We start from the raw sequence: 17,415 nt of genomic DNA on the forward strand, positions 1-17,415 counted from the left end.
GATCAAACGATCATCTGCAGAAGTCTCAGAACCCGATAAAGCAAAGACCTTGCCTCCTGACTGATTCTCTTTCTTCGGCTTAGGACACTGTGGACTGATATGACCCAAGTCTCCACAGTTGAAACAAGTTACAGTCTTCAACCGACGCTCTGCAGCCAAATGACCACCTTTTCCACACTTGAAACACTTCATCTCAGCACTGGTACACTCATGGACACGATGTCCAGCCCGACCACATCTATAACACTTAGCAGGGGCACTAGAGTCTCCCCCACTAGGCCTCTTCATCCCACTCTGCTTCTGGAAACCTTTGCCAGCTGCATACGGTTTTCCACGATCATTCTGATTCTTGCCTTTCCTATCAACTCTTTGCTGATAGCTCTCTGCTCTGGCTTTGGAATCCTGTTCAAAAATCCTACAACAGTCAACCAAGTCAGAAAACACTCTGATCCGTTGGTATCCAATAGCCTGCTTGATCTCGGGACGCAACCCGTTCTCAAACTTCACACATTTCGAAAATTCTCCAGCAGCCTCATTATAGGGAGTATAATACTTCGACAGCTCTGTGAACTTAGCAGCATACTCAGTAACAGACCTGTTACCCTGCTTCAATTCCAAGAACTCTATCTCTTTCTTTCCTCTGACATCCTCTGGAAAGTACTTCCTCAGGAATCTCTCTCTGAACACAGCCCAAGTGATTTCAGCATTCCCAGCAGATTCCAACTCAGTGCGGGTAGCAACCCACCAATCATCTGCTTCTTCTGACAGCATATGCGTACCGAACCTGACCTTCTGGTTATCGGCACACTCAGTCACTCGGAAGATTCTCTCGATCTCCTTCAACCACTTCTGAGCACCATCTGGATCGTATGCTCCCTTGAACATTGGAGGATTGTTCTTCTGGAACTCACTCAATTGACGAGCAGCTCCCATTCCCACAACATTTGGATTCCCTCCAAGTACTCCAGCTAGCATACCCAGAGCCTCAGCAATCGCAGCATCATCTCTACCTCTTCCAGCCATCTCTATTCTGAAAACCCAAACAACTAAAACAATGAGTACTGATAGGGTTACATAACACCTATACCGTACAGGGGAAACAAAATAATTACGACTCGACTCGACCGACTATGCTCTGATACCACTAATTTAACACCCTTCTAAAATACCCAAATTATTTAATTAAAACAATAAACATATATCAGAGTAATTATGCATCCAAGGGTGTCACACAATCATTCACACCATGTTCCAAAATAACTGTCATGCTCTTTATTTAATCAATTAAACATTTGCATAAATCGCAGCGGATATAAATCAAATCAATCAAAACATGTAACATACTACATGTAAACTGGTTCAACAATCATTAACAACATAATTAAAAGGCTCCCTCCCGATGTTACATCTATCAGAGCATGACCCACTAAGGAGACTACACTAGACTCCAAGCATTCGCTTCTACTCAACTCAGTTCTCGTTACCTGAAAAATAGTTGTAAGGGTGAGTTCCTCAATCGATATAATAAGCATTATAATTTATCATGTCATGTTAAGTAAATAACACATTTCATCACCCAAATCAGATTACACATTCAGCAACGGCAATATCAACTCAATCATACTCATACTCAATGTCAACACAACCACACGTATAATATTGGAATACATCCATTCATATTATACGCCATACCTACATTATGCAATGAGACTCCACACATGCGGTACCGACTATTCTTGAACATATAGTTCAAGCTCACCGATCAAATCCAGATACGGCTACTAAGCTCACTAGTCCCACTCATTTGAGATCTAATGACTCACTCACTAATTCCTCACCATGGGAATTAGCTACAGCCCCGAAGGCTATGCTATGCATACTAATCATCTAGCATGCAAACATCAACAACAAATCCACAATGATTCACTCACTAATTCCTCACCATGGGAATTAGCTACAGCCCCGAAGGCTATGCTATGCACGCTAATCATCTAGCAATGCAACATCACAACAACAATCCACAATGGACATATGCTCACACTCTAAGCCATACAACAGTCCATTCACAAATACATGCATAATATACATATTCACAGCATTATGCATATCATTATACATCATCAACACATCAGATCATGTCAAATAATTAAACACAGTATTAGCACACTCTACTAATACCTATACTGCTCAAAACAGCGGGAATTAATCCCTGTTACATCATAGGCCAACATAGACCAACCCTCAAATAGGCACACAACATTTAAAACACCAATTTTCCACTCTGCAACAGTGTTAACCGGTTAACGCCCTGGGTTAACCGGTTAACGCAGCACAACACGCTTCCTGTCCCAAGACTTAACAGTGTTAACCGGTTAACACCCTGGGTTAACCGGTTAACGCAGCACAAACAGCAATATTTCAGAAATCACAACAGTGTTAACCGGTTAACACCCTGGGTTAACCGGTTAACGCAGACAAAACAGCAAATTTTTCACAATTCAAAACAGTGTTAACCGGTTAACACCCTGGGTTAACCGGTTAACGCAAGACAGAAGCTGTTCCTGCGCTAACTCAAGGCAGAATGCAGAATTCTCCGCATTTTCCGCCATTGGAGGACTTCCGGACCTCCGATTCCAATTCCGTAAAAAGCTACACTTTCGGAAATTTACAACTAACCCAAACACAGATTCAATTACAGTCTAACACAACTTATTCATCAAATTTCTCAGCATTTCAAAATCCCAATTAGGGTCAATTCACGGTTTATCACTACCCATTACATGCTAACCCATAATACCCATTAAACGACGATAAACCCCCCTTACCTGAGTTAATCCGGCGAATCTCAAGCTCCGAGCTCTTCTCTTCTTCAATCCTCTTCCTCTTGCTCTGCCTCTTGCCCTTTTCCTCTTTCACAATCGCTTCTCTGTGTTTCACGTGAAAACCTTATTTTCCAAAATGAAACTCTTTTTCCTTATCCCAACTTATATATTTTCCAAATTATATTATTATTCCAATAATAATAATAATTCAATAATTCCAAAATAATAATAATAATAATCCAATTATCTAATTAAATTAATAAATATATTATTAACCTAGTTATTACTACCAAAGCCTTAGGACGTGAGATGCAACTTAAATTTTTAGATCGACCAAAAATTATAGATCTTAACTCTATCCAAAGTAATTGAATTTCTTTTATTGATCTTATTAACAATAAAAGGAAACAAGTTAACTTCATAAATAAGAAAAATTATCTTAAAAGAATTGAAGAATAGTTACTCTTGTCTGGTATTCAAGAGAAAATTAAAATTATGAAAGATAGGTTTGTTAAACATCTTTGTTCAGAACAACCTAATGCTTTCTGGAAAAGAAAGACCCGCACTATACCTGTACCATATTAACCTGATTTCAAAGAAAAAGAAATGCCTACTAAGGTTAGACCAATACAAATGAATAAACAATATTTATATTATTTAAAAAAAAGGCAAATGATTATCAAGAAAAATGTTTAATTAGACTAAGCAAGTCACCTTGGAGTTGTTATGCTTTTTATGTTGTTAACGCAACTGAGTTAGAACGATGTAGTCCTCGCCTTGTGATTAATTACAAGCCTATTAATAAGGCTTTGTAGTGGATTAGATACCCCATCCCTAATAAAAAATATTTAATTAGTATATGCAACACCTTGATGACATTTTAGTCTTCTCAGACTCCATTAATCAGCATATGCAACACCTTAATCAATTTTATGATTTAATTAAGAATAATTATTTAGTTCCATCAGAAAAGAAGCTTAACTTATTTCAGAGTAAGATTAGATTTTTGGGTTTTGACATTAGCCAAGGTATGTATATTCCTATTAGCATATCCTTAGATTTTGTTAATAAGTTCCCAGCTGAATTAAAAGACAAAATATAACTACAAAGGTTTATAGGATGTCTTAATTACGTTTCTGATTTTATCCTTAATCTTAGAAATATCTGTTTACCCTTATTTAAAAGACTTAGAACCCCCCCCCCCCCCCCCCACACACACACACACTCTTTAGGATGATTCCATGACTGAGAGTGTTAGACAATTAAAACAATTGGTCAAGAGATTACATTGCATAGGAATTCCTGATCCTAGGGCCAACCTTATTATTGAAACATACGCCTCAGTCTTAGGATGTGGTGGTATACTAAAGCAGATACTTTTGGGCACAAAAAAAGAATAAGTTGTTAGATATTATTCTGGAATTTGGTCTCCAGTCCAAATAAATTATAGTACTATTAAAAAAAATTAGCCATTGTTTTATGCATTTTCAAATTTCAAAATAATTTGTTTTTAAAAACTGTTTGTAAAACAGATAAAAGCGTTTAAAAAAAGGATGTTAAGAATTTAGTTTCAAAACATAATTTTTCCAGATGACAATCTTTATTATCTTGTTTTGATTTTGAGATAGAACATATTGAAGGTATTAAAAACTCTTTACTCGGTTTTTTAATAAGAGTATTTTTAGAGGGAAAACATGATCCAGATGCCTCTAAAACCAATGTATTGTTTATCAGATGTATCTCTTTTGCAAGTTATCTCAAGAATTTTCCCTTCGTGATTTTTTTTCTTACCTCAAGAATTAATAAAGACCATAAAATTTTATGAAACTATTTTAGTTGACATTGACTCCATTTCTCTCACTCATCAATATGATAAGGTTGATAAAATAAATATTAAATTTTCTAAATTTAAGATTATTAAATTTTGGTTTCCGTCCGATTGGGGCCAACCGCCAGCAGAAGGTCGCTCCTTCTCCAATACGTACTATCCACAGACATTCAATTACTTTGATTATATGGAAGTCTGGACAACTTTCTTAGCTATTGAACCTTTTAACCATACTTGATTCATTTGGTTCAACAAAGATATCTCTTTAAACCCCCATTTCTGGTTCATTCAGCGGTTTCAACTTGTTGGACCTACTTTGGACATTTCCCATATTACACTATTAAGCCTTTCAATGAATTTACCTTAGTGACTATTTGTTCGGCGCACAGGGTGCTATTATCATTTTGTGCAGTTTTTGGCATTACCTGGATTAGTTCTTGGACTTTTTCATCAGAGTTATTATGGAAAGACTGCCCGACAACTCAGTTAATTAAAATATTTTCACTTAAATGGTGGGTCAAGTTTAATCCAAAACTATTATCTTCAACAAAGTTGGAGGCATGATGCAAAGCTCATCCAAATCTCTACAAAAATACAAACTTAAGTTCTTAAGATACTACTTTTCCATGAACCCGTCTAAGTTACTAGCAACCTTATATGTTGCTACATGTCCTAATGATTTTTTGTCTAAATTAAAAGAAGTTATTTTCGTTTTGTCTGACAGTGAAAATGGGTATAGTACATCTGATAACTTGAATGAAAATGAAGACGACTGTTACAATATTACTGATCTTGATGGTTAAAGTTTGAAGACAAGATTTGAATTATTGATTAGACTCGTTGAAGATAAGATTTATTAAATATTCTGTTAAAAAATAAATTTGAACTACTTTAGAAATAAGTTTCGTTATGGTATTATTGTAGGTCATGTGGGCCACCTTATCATATTATCTTTGCTTTTTCTTTTGACTTTGTCGGCCACATACTTATAGAGTGTTAGAGTGTTTTCAATTTTATTTCAAGTCCGTCTTGTACCATTCTCTATACAAGAGAATGAATGTTGTTATGAAGGACATTCGAAGTTGGAACCTCTCAAGTGAGACACCCCGAAATCTAAGAACCTCTTGTAAGTATTTTGGAAATAAAATTATGTTGTATAATAAGTATGTTGTTACTTTTGCATTTATTTTGACAACTCTAATTATTGAAACCATAATTTTAAGGATTATCATTTTTACTTTAATCTTTACAATTTTTTTAAAGATTATTAAGCTCTAATATATATATATATATATATATATATATATATATATATATATATATATATATATATATATATATATATATATATATATATATATATATATATATATATATATATATATATATATATATATATATATATATATATATATTATTTATTTCTCTAAAAAGATATTTCTTTTTTACTTTCTCAAATAAACAATAAAACAAACTTTCACATTACTGCTTATGAAAATATTATTTAACTTATAAAAAATTATATTAAATCTATATAAAACTAATTTTCAAAAAACAAATTGTATAAAATTAAATAAATTAAAATATATATATTTTAAAATTATTTAAATATATTCTAAGGTTTTTTTCCCTTAATATACATAGAGGTTTGGAGGCCAAAACCAAATTCCCGATTCCTAATTCCTGAACCGAGGCCGGAGGTATCTCTCAATCGCTATCTATCCAAATTATAATTCCTCTGAATCTCTCCGCACTCTGTTGCATACAATGCATTGTGTTTGTTTGTTAACCAGAGTAGTTTGGTACTAGGTTGCTCTACACATAGAACTATCGCATGATTTGTTTTCATCTTTTGTTTATAATTATTTCCATTTGAATCTAAAATTTTCTAGAATTGTAAATGCCCTACCGTTCTCAGTAAATGCAACCAAACACACCCTTCAGAGTTATCGGTGTTTTCACGAGTTCATATTTTTATGCTTTTTTATTTATGGAAATTTTAGTGTAAAGTTATAATCTTTCATCTTCAACACCGGAGTCAGAGCATTTTGAACCGCTTGTCTTTCCGCATATACTAAGTTGATTACTAGGGTCAGAGATTTGTTTGACCTCAGTCATGGCAAAAAGTAAGTTGGAAATTATCCCTTTCTAAACAAGTTGTTATTGCTTAATGCTTAGTATATATATTGCTATATGGTATTCTTTTGTAAACAAGACTTTTCCATCTTTGAAATGCTTTCCTACAGGGCTTCTGTTTAACGACACTGATCATGTTGGAGTGTTCTGTAAACTTACCAATACCTACTGTTTGGTCGGGGAAGGTTCCGATGACTTCTACAGGTTTTCAATCTTTTTGGTTTCCTAATGAATTTTTGCACTTGGTTTCATATACAGATGAATAAATGTATTTCTTGTTGTTGCTACAGTGAAGTTGTTGCCAAATTTGAAGATATTATCCCTGTCATTAAAACCTCCATTGCTGGCACTAGTTGGGTTGGTCGTTATTGTATTGGTAAAGTTTCTCTTAAACATTCAAATCTTAATCAGTATGTTCAACTTGTGGGATTTTAAGTCTACAGTGGTTCGCGAGCCGATAGCTGTTGAAGCGGCCCCAAACCGCCATCGCAGCCGCTATTGTGTCTGCTATTAGAATTTTGGGGACAAATTCTTATTTTTAAACTTTGTATAAATTTCAATTCGAAAGACTCATGTTATGTTTTTGCTCACACATAATCCTTGTGCTCTCCTTCTTATTAATCCAATTCTTTTTTAATCTTCTTCTCTGCTTAAGTTATATTAGTCCATTATTCTTTAACTTTTAAGTATGACTATCTCTATTAGAGTATGTAACTGGAGTAGGCTCAAGACCGCCACATGTCAGCTTGAACATTGCTAAAATCTGCTATTACAGGTCAACTAATCTGCAATATATAAAGCAGATAGTTGCAGTGTATTGTAACTAACCGAAATCAAAAATCAATAGTTAGTTATATTATATTCAAAATGCAAATTCAGTTTCCCTCTATCATTTATAATATGGTATCAGATTGCTTGGTTGCGATCTAGAGTCCGATCATGGCTGTGACACCGCCACCAGAGTAGTCGCCTATTTCTTCTGCTCAAGTTTCACCGGCTCCGTCACCGGTCGCTTCGATCTTTGCAAAGGAATTCAATCGCCTCCAGCTCTTAGACAGAATTTCACAAAACTCGATGAAAAGAATTTTCACCTATGGCGTCAACAAATTCAGCCATACATCAATGCGCATAACCTAATGGATTTTGTTTGCACGTGGATTCCACCTCAGTTCATCGACGATGAAGCTCGCACCACCGGAAACGTGAACCTTACGTATTCAGGATGGCTTCAAAAAGATCAAATGCTTCTTCCGTGGTTGCAATTGACGCTTTCTAACGAGATTATCTCTCGCGTTCTTGGATGCTCGCATTCTCATCAACTTTGGGATCGATTGTTCAATTTCTTCCAGAAGCAGACGCGTGGGCTTGCATGACAATTGCGTGTGGAACTTCGTGTCCTAACTCTTGGTACTTCAACAGTTCAAGAGTTTTTACTCAAGGTGCGTACTATTGTGGATGCTCTTGCTTCCATTGGTGATCCCGTACCTGCAACATACCATATAAATGTTATTCTTGAAGGTCTTCCTTCTGAATTTGCGCTGTAGTGTCTGTTATTGAAAGCAAATTTGGACTCATGGACTTGGATGAAGTAGATATCCTACTTCTTGCTCATGAATTCCGTCAAGTTCAAGAAGTCATCTACTCCAGATATGGTGTCTCTTAACTTGGCTTAAGCTGGTTGCAGTCCTGCTGATGAAATTCAACCCACTAGTGTTGACTCTACTCCATCTTAGCCCTGTACCTCCTGCTGAACAAGATTTTAGTCAATTTCGTGGCTCTTGAGGCTCACATGGAGGTCAATTTGGTAGAGGCAAGAACTCTAATGCTCATATATAATGCCAAGTTTGTTCCAGGCATGGACACTCGACTCTCACTTATTGGTACATATTTAATCAGAATTATCAACCTTCTGCATCGGTTGGTAATTCCTATATCCCTCAACAATGTCTCTCCTCACCTTAATGGCTATAATGGTTTTCCTCAAAATGTCCGGGCAACGCCTCCTATACAGCCAAGAAGTGTTAGTGTTGCCAATTTCTCCCATGCACCAAGTGCCCTTGTTGCAAATTTAGTGCCCTCCACTTCTCCCGCATGGTTCCTTGATTTTGGTGCTTCCTTCCATGTCACAAATGATGCCAAGAATATTCAACAACCAGCTCCCTTTAAAGGTGTCCTGATAAGATTTTCATGGGAAATGGACAAGGTTTGCACATTAAGTCCTCTGGCTCAAGTGTTTTTCCTTCACCAATTCTCCTCCACATACCTCTACACTTCACAATCTCTTACTCATTCCCTCTATCACCCAAAATTTAATCAGTGTCAGTCAGTTTTTTTTGAGATAACAATGTCTAATTCCTCTTTTCTTCTGACAAATGGCTTGTGCATTCACAAGCTTCTAAGGCTACATTACTTGAAGGCCGTGTTGGAAGGGATGACTTATATGAGTTTTCCTCCATTACTCTATCTAGTTACTCCATGCAGTCCCCTATTTCTCCTAGTTCAATACTGAATAAGAAGTCTAATTCTAGTATTAATGCTATTTGTTTCAGTTCTAGTATACCTAATACGTGACATTTAAGATTAGGTCACCCTAATTCTCATGCCCTAAAACTTGTTATGCAAGCATGTAACATTTCTTTCCCAAATAAAGACTTTATTAGTTTTTGTTCAACTTGTTGTATGGGTAAATCACACAAATTACACTCTCCTGATCCACACACCACATACACCACTCCTCTAGAACTTGTTTTTAGTGATTTGTGGGGTCCTTATCCTTCAACATCAGGCTTAAAATATTATATGTCATTTGTGGGCCTATTCCAAGTTTACTTGGATTTACTTTCTTAAAATCAAGGCTGAAGCCCTCTCTACTTTCCAACAATTTAAGAGCTTAATTGAACTCCAAATTGGATGTCCTATCAAGGCCATTCAATCTGACTTGGGTGGTGAATTTAGGCCCTTTTCTAAGTTCTTAAAAGATCATGGCATCATGCTTATGGTTATTTGTCCTCACACACATCACCAAAATGCTGTAGTGGAAAGAAAACATATGCATATAATTGACATGGGACTTACTCTGCAAAATGGTGTAGTGGAAAGAAAACATAAGCATATAGTTGACATGGGACTTACTCTGCTTAGTCAAGCCTCCCTTCCTCTTACTTATTGGGATTATTCCTTCTCCACTTCTGTCTATCTCATCAATAGACTCCCCTCTTCCTCTATTCAGTTCAAAACCCTTTATTCTCTTGTTTCACACACAACTTGATTATAACTTCCTAAGGGTTTTTGGTTGTGCTTGTTTTCCTCTCCTTAGGCCCTATGACAGTCATAAACTTGACTTTAGGTCTCAAGAATGCTTGTTTCTTGGTTATTCTACTTCCCACAAAGGCTTTAGATGTTTAGCCTCTAGTGGTAGGCTATACATTTCTAAGGATGTTTTTTTGAACGAACTTCGGTTTCCTTACCTTGAATTGTTTCCTAAGTCCAGTACTCCTTCTCTTCCTTCAGTGTGTGTCTTTTCCTTCTCTTTCAATGTTACCTCCTTTATCCTCATCCCAATCCTCATCCACCTCTTCTAATCATACATCACCTCAACCTGTTTTAGGCAATCCCTCCTCTACTGCCCTTATAGACCTAATTCTCCCAATCCTTCAAGCTCATCTCCTCAGACATAATATCAGTCTTGACCAGAATTCCACCAGTTATTCTTGCTCCAGTCAACCTGTTTCCCACTATATTAGCCGATCTCATTCCACCAGGAATCCTGGCTCCACTCAGTCTGATCAGGCTTCCACCAGTCAGTGTCCACCTACTCAGTCTAATAAGTCCCTCAAATCTTCATCAGGCTCCTCTTTGTCAGTCCCTCAGTCTAGCTCATCCACTTCCTCTGGTACTTCACTTGTCTCTCCTGTTATTCCTCCCAAAGCAATCCCTATATCTCAAATTCCTGTCAATTTTCATCATATGCAGACTCTAGCTAAATTTGGCTTTGCTCAGCCTTGACTTGAGCCAATACTTCTTTTGGTTACCACTGAACCAAAAAGTGTTAAACCTGCTCTGGCTGATGTGAACTGGAAAACAACAATGCAGGAGGAATATGATACCCTCATTAACAACAATACCTGTACACTTGTTCCCTTCCCTCCTCAAAGACATGCTATTGGTTGCAAGTGGGTATTTAGGGTTAAGAAAAATCCAGATGGCTCAGTCAATAGATACAAGGCTAGATTTGTTGCTAAGGGTTTTCATCAAAGATATGGGTTTGATTTTACATAAACCTTTTCTCCTGTGGTCAAGCCTCACAATCAGACTTATCCTTTCTATTTGCTCTCACCCACAAGTGGCAATTTCAGTAGTTAGATGTGAACAATGCCTTCCTCAATGGCCTACTTCATGAAGAAGTCTATATGGACCAACCAAGGGATTTGAGAGTCACAATCCCTCTTTGATTTGCAAACTCAATAAGGCTCTCTATAGCCTAAAACAAGCACCTAGACAATCGTTTGAAAGACTCCAACTGCAGTTCAAGCCTAGCAAGTGTAATCCCTCATTGTTTACCTACTTCCTTGGAGGTCACAACATCTACATTCTGATTTATGTAGATGATTTCATCATCACAGGCGGTTCTTCTTCCCTCCAAACTAAATGCTGCCTTCTCTCTCAAGTAACTTGGTGAGCTTGATTACTTCTTGGGCATTGAGGTAAAGAAAACTGCTCAAGACTCTCTTTTGCTCACCCAATCCAAATACATTAAGGACCTTCTATTGAAGACCAACATGTTGAAAGCATGCCCTGTACAAACACCTATGCAATCAACATATAAGTTGGCCAAAATTGGGTCTGCAGCAGTCACTGACCCCTCTCTGTATAGGTCAGTGGTGGGTGCCTTACAGTATGCAACTCTTACTAGGCCTGATATTGCCTATTCTGTTAATAAGGTTTGCCAATTTATGTCTATCCTCTTGAGACTCATTGGGTGGCAGTCAAAAGAATCCTTAGATATCTAAAAGGAACCATGGAGCATGGCTTGTTAATTTCTCCTCTGTCTCCTGCTGTTACTCCATCTCTTCATGTCTATTGTGATGCTGACTGAGCCTCTGACCCTGATGGCAGAAGGAGTACTTCAGGTGCTGCAATCTACTTTGGCAACAATCTCATTAATCTCATTTCGTGGTGGTCTAAGAAGCAACATGTGGTTGCCAGGTCTAGCACTGAAGCAAAATATAGGAGCTTTGCTCAGGCAACTGCTGACTTGTTATGGCTGCAAACTCTATTCAAGGAACTTTTCAACTCATCCAAGATTGCTCTGGTACTCTGTGATAATCAATTAGCAGTTATGTTGGCTCATAATCCTATATTTCACTCAAGAACTAAGTATATGGAGATTGATCAATCAAAATATGTTATTGGAGTAGGCTAAAGGCTGACACATGCCAGCTTGAGCACTGATAAAACCTGCTATTGCATGTCACAACTAATCTGCTATATATAAAGTAGATAGTTGCAGTGTATTGTGCCTAACCAAAATAAAAAATCAATAGTTAGTTATATTCAAAATGCAAATTCAGTTTCCCTTTATCATTTCTAATAATGTATAAGTCTAGTTTTTTGAATATTTAGGTTTACTTTTTATGCTGGTTTTAATCTTTGCATAGCGGCTATCCCGCTAGAGCATTTTAGAGGGTCAGTGCTACGCAATGCTATCCGAGATTAATAATAGATTAATAACATAGTACTACCCCTATTTTAGGAGTACAAGACTCCTAATCCCTAATGACTAGAGGAATCAGATAACAAATCACTATAATATAAATAAGTAATCTTAAAAGATAATCTAACTAACTCTACTAAAATATTATAACATAAGGCTTTTGAATGCCTTCAAATATAATTATAGTTGGAAGAGCGTTTCAAGTTTTTCTATGTAAATTTCATTGTTCGGATACAAATTTTTGTAAATTTTCAAAATCATGATAATTTATGAAGTATTTTCTCAAATATAAATTTGAGGTATTTTGTCAAATTCCTTTCTACTATGTATATAATTGTTGAAAGATACGAACAGAATGCTTGCGATTAGATGGCTGCAAGACAATTCTAGAAAAAATGAGTGAAAATAATGAGTTTAGGGTTCAAAAAAGGATTCCAAATACAAGTATAAAACTATAAAAATAGTCCCAATTTCGTCGCGATGTGAATTAACCATAATTTATTTTTCATCATAAAAACGGTGAATAACGGTATCGGTATCTACACCTTCTGATACCGTTTTATCGCGGCTGTTTTCGCGGTAACGAGCCGGTTTTTAAAACCTTGGTTGATGCACAAGACTCAATTCTGATTCCTTTTTATTGGGATAAAAGACAACTAAAATTAAATAGAGAAATAGAAACTGAATACTGTTAATGTAAAAACTAATCTTAGAAGATAATCTAAGATACTCTTAAAATACTATAAAAGATGTTATAAAATATTTTATAATATTCAATCAAGTGTATGAGACCTTTTGGACTATATCAAAGCTGGTACTAGAGTGGCTCCACCATGTTGGTTTCTTGTCAAAATTTAAATTTGCTCTCTTTTGGTATTATGATAAAGAGATGGTAACCAAGTTCTACTGTTAATTATTATTTTTTAATGGTAATCGGACCTTATAAGTTTACCCTTCTATTGGTTTGCTTGCAGGAAACAAGAACGGGCTTCTCTTGCCCCATACAACCACACCTGAAGGTGATTTCAGCTATTATGCTATACTTTAGTTTATTTTTAGTACTATTGAATGCTATGCTAATGTAAAATGTAGTGTAGTACTGACTAAGTCACCCTCAAGTGCCACATTTGGTAAAAAATGAAGTACCATTCTTACTTGTACCAAGTATTATTGTGAGCGAGCTGAGTCCGGATTTGCTCCATTTATTTACCCCCCCATTTATGAGAAAGAGAGAGATAAGCACAAGTGACAAATATGTCATAGGAATTTAATGAGTGGGTCCCACTAACACTCATGTATGGACTGGACAACCGGGCGGTTCGTGGTTCCACCAGTTGAACTGGCCGGTAACATTGCTAATCGTCAAGTATTCAAAAGATTCTGTAACTTTTGCCTGCATGCAAGTATTTATAAGCAGTCTAGGTCTTTCAACATTTTATTTCTTGCATTTTTTTGTTTGAGGTGTGATCGGCTTTTTTGTCTGTATTATTAGAATTCAAAATTACTCAAAAGTGCTGGTTTTCCTTGATTGTTCATCTTTGTTGTGGCATAGAAGTAGAACTACACACCATTTGTGATATTATTCCAACTTATGCTATTTGGTATTTCTTACTTGATTATCTAAAGAATATCAGCATATAAAAAGAAGTCTACCTCATGCAACTGTTGTGCGGCGCATCCCAGAAGGATTGACTTGTTATGCAAGATTTATAGCATGTAATGACCATGTTGCCTTTGCGCACACTGATCTCCACCAGGTATTTGTCATAATCATAGATTTCTTTTCCATGCCACCATCTCTTTCTTGTTCAAGACAATCACTTTTCAGGGATTTAGCATATATACTTCTCTTGCCATTCTGAACCTGATCTCATCATAAATATTTAACTTTCATCTATTGTTCAGGGTTCTAATACTTTTGTTTGTTCATTATTTTGTATGATGATAGTACACATATCATCAAAGCTATGAGAGTCATGATTACCATATTTCTTTTTATCCAAAATACTAAAATGGATAGAAATAGAATATCATTTATCTTGTGGATTTTTGAAATGATTCTTAGTCCGACCATCTATTGTTCAGGAAGTCGAGGAGTTGCTCAACGATGTCCTTAAGGTAGAGGTTTTCAAGCCGAAGAAATCTTGTAGTTTTATTTCTGGAACATACTGTGCCCTGTCCAACATAGGTGGTTTGGTTAGTACACATGACATGTTCTATTTAACAGTTGAAATTTGTAATTCAAGTATGGGTACTTTCTTTTGACTCTCCATCGATGCTGCAGATCCACCCCAACGCTACCACGACCAAAGAAGTCTTGGATGAACTTTCTGAAAATCTTGAAGTTCCTTTTGAAGCTGGGACCGTCAATGATGGCAGCGAAACTTTATTTCCTGGCATAACAGTAAATGATTGGACAGGCTTTTGTGGTTCAACCACCACAAGTGCAGAGCTGCATGTGATTAATAGAGTCTTCAAGCTGAGGAAACCCTAGTCTTGCCATTATTATAAATGTGTCGGATGAGATGAGAAAACTGCTCATTAGTTAATAGCTACGTACATCTGGGTTTTGTCTTTTATTTTTATTCTTCATACGATGTTGAATTCTTTTGTTATTTAAAACTTTTCTAGTAGAAGCTCCCCTTTTTTGTTGGTAATTAGTTTTTAGATTGAACTTCTTATGTGGTTTCTTGGTGAGGCAATTCAAAATCTAGAGTGAATTGAAAATTTTCTACCACGAGATAAATGGATTCAATTCTTTACAATATCATTTTTTTATATTCAGATACTAATGTAAAGAAAACACAAAAAACATGAATCTCAATCTTTTCATATTTTTCAAAATCCATAGAAGAACACGCAATTTTCTAAACTACAATTGCTGTCAAAAGTGATTTTAGTAATTCAAGTGCTGGATCCGGTTAACACGGTTTGTAACTGGATACAACAAGAATATCGAAATTGTAACCGATTACTATAGAAAGTATTTTTCATTGTAATGTCAGCGGTAGCCGGTTATAGGTTTGATGTAATCGGTTAAAGGTATGTGTTTCATAGTCATTTTGTAACACTTGGATAAATGCTTTAGAGATATTCTCATATTTGGTTAATGTGATTTACACTTCTCACTCTTAATTATCTCTTTTATTTTTTCCCCTTTCACTCTCCACACTCCAATTTTCTCCATCATTGTTCACTAATCTTGTGGTTTAAAGTTCTAACATTTGGTATCAAGAGCCTGGTTCTGATCCATAAATACCTAGTGTGCAACATGGATTATGTTTTTAATAAAAGAATCCCTGCAAACCTACCCATATGATGCGAAGAATTACGACAAATGATGCAAGCAAATGAAAGTGTTGTTTGGCTACCAAGATGTTTTTGAAGTGATCAAGAATGGGGTGAATCCTCTTGTCGAAGGTGCAACGACTGTACCACAAGTAACACATAAGGAAGAAAAGAAGAAATATTTTAATGCATTGTTTTTGATCAATTAATGTGTGGATGGTGACAATTTTGAGAAAGTTGGTGATTACAAATCGTCAAAGCAAGCGTGAGAAATCTTAGAGAAGATTTACGCAGGAGATGACAAGGCGTAGTTGGTGAATCAAGTGAAGTCATGCGGAGAAACAATCATAAAACAATATGTTGTCGTGAAAATCATGTGTTCTTTAACACCAACATTGGACAATATAGTTGTAGCGATTGAGGAATCGAATGACTTGCGACGATGAGCAAAGAGGAGCTGCAAAGCTCTTTTGAGGCTCATGAGTAAAGGATGGAGGAGAGAAATAATGATAAGGCAAAGGCGGAGATCGCTTTGCAAGCTCGTTTCAACGAGAAGGACAAGAGATCAAAAGAAAAATGACCCGTGAAGAGTAAAGGGATTTTTCAGAATTTTGATGAAAGAGAGTCCCAAATTTTAAGAATTCGATTTGTTAAAGGGGTGAGAGCAGTTGCAATAAAAATGATGGTCAAGGGAACTTTAGAGGTGAAAATAAGAGGTTTGACAAAAGCAAGGAGCAATGCTTTAGGTGTAAAAGGTTCAGTCATTTTGCAACAGAGTGCAATGCAAACAAGAAGGAACCTCAAGGAGATGAAGTCAATGTTGCAAGACAAGAGTTTGATGAAGAGAGAAGGGATTTAAATGGGATTTTTCAAAAAAATTATCCTCTTAGTGGAACAATTCCGATGAACGGATCTTTGATTAAACCATTAATCACAAATCAAACACAAAATAAGGTTTTCAAATTACCTCTTGAAGCGTGCTTTAATATTGATCACGAACGCGGAACATACCATCGTCTCAACGAAGTCCTTGCGAGTATAAAGTGGAACTTGGTGCTAGTCGTCTCTTGTTTTGAGAAAATTGACAATTGAGATTAGTAGGGGAAAAAACTCCTCTATTTATATAGAGCTACTAAAATCGTAGTTCTCTTATTTTGAGCTTTTTCAAAATAAGCCCAATCTTATTTAATTAAAATTATTTTAATAAAATAAAATATTATTTATATTTAATTAAAATATTTTAATAAAATAAAATAAAATATTAATAAAATAAAATATTAATAAAATAAAATATTAATTAAATAAGATAAAATATTAATTAAATTAAATCATATTTAATTTAATCAACTGAGAATTCTCATTTATTTAATTAAATAAAGTTTAATCGAATAAATTATATATGTGCTAATGTGTTAAATAATTTAAATACTATTAACACATAATTAAATTAAATCTTATTTAATTTAATTGTTGATTTCAGTATCAGTACTCTATGAGTGTGACCCTGAAAATTCTCGTAACATTGACAATAATATTAAATTACCTATTTAATATTACAAACTGTGAGCGGTATCTAGTAACACATCACTGCTACCAAGTGACGAGAATGTCGTGTGATCTGACATAAT

At 35.6% G+C, this 17,415-nt stretch overlaps 1 protein-coding gene across 3 annotated transcripts; it reads left to right on the forward strand.

The window, feature by feature from the left end:
• The first annotated feature begins 5,729 nt into the window (after window positions 1-5,729).
• Window positions 5,730-15,156, forward strand: LOC127073270 (eukaryotic translation initiation factor 6-2). 3 transcript variants are annotated; one of them, XM_051014417.1, is made up of 9 exons: window positions 5,730-5,776; window positions 6,295-6,350; window positions 6,654-6,776; window positions 6,897-6,990; window positions 7,077-7,162; window positions 13,474-13,518; window positions 14,126-14,256; window positions 14,585-14,695; window positions 14,784-15,156. In XM_051014417.1, the coding sequence occupies exons 3-9, from the start codon at window positions 6,767-6,769 to the stop codon at window positions 14,991-14,993; spliced, it is 687 nt and encodes a 228-aa protein (XP_050870374.1). In that variant the 5' UTR covers window positions 5,730-5,776; window positions 6,295-6,350; window positions 6,654-6,766; the 3' UTR covers window positions 14,994-15,156. The 3 variants fall into 3 exon arrangements, with proteins under 3 accessions (XP_050870374.1, XP_050870376.1, XP_050870375.1); XM_051014419.1 differs by having other exon boundaries at window positions 14,585-14,617; XM_051014418.1 differs by lacking the exon at window positions 5,730-5,776 and having other exon boundaries at window positions 6,300-6,776.
• The last annotated feature ends 2,259 nt before the right edge of the window (window positions 15,157-17,415 follow it).

Source organism: Lathyrus oleraceus, chromosome 4 (assembly GCF_024323335.1).
Source record: "Lathyrus oleraceus cultivar Zhongwan6 chromosome 4, CAAS_Psat_ZW6_1.0, whole genome shotgun sequence".
NCBI classification, from domain to species: Eukaryota; Viridiplantae; Streptophyta; class Magnoliopsida; order Fabales; family Fabaceae; genus Lathyrus; species Lathyrus oleraceus.

Excerpts from the sequence above, each read along its gene's own strand:
- LOC127073270 (XM_051014417.1), top strand. Across the intron at positions 14,257-14,584 it reads CGCACACTGATCTCCACCAG|GAAGTCGAGGAGTTGCTCAA; the intron begins GTATTTGTCATA and ends TCTATTGTTCAG. Across the intron at positions 14,696-14,783 it reads TGTCCAACATAGGTGGTTTG|ATCCACCCCAACGCTACCAC; the intron begins GTTAGTACACAT and ends TCGATGCTGCAG.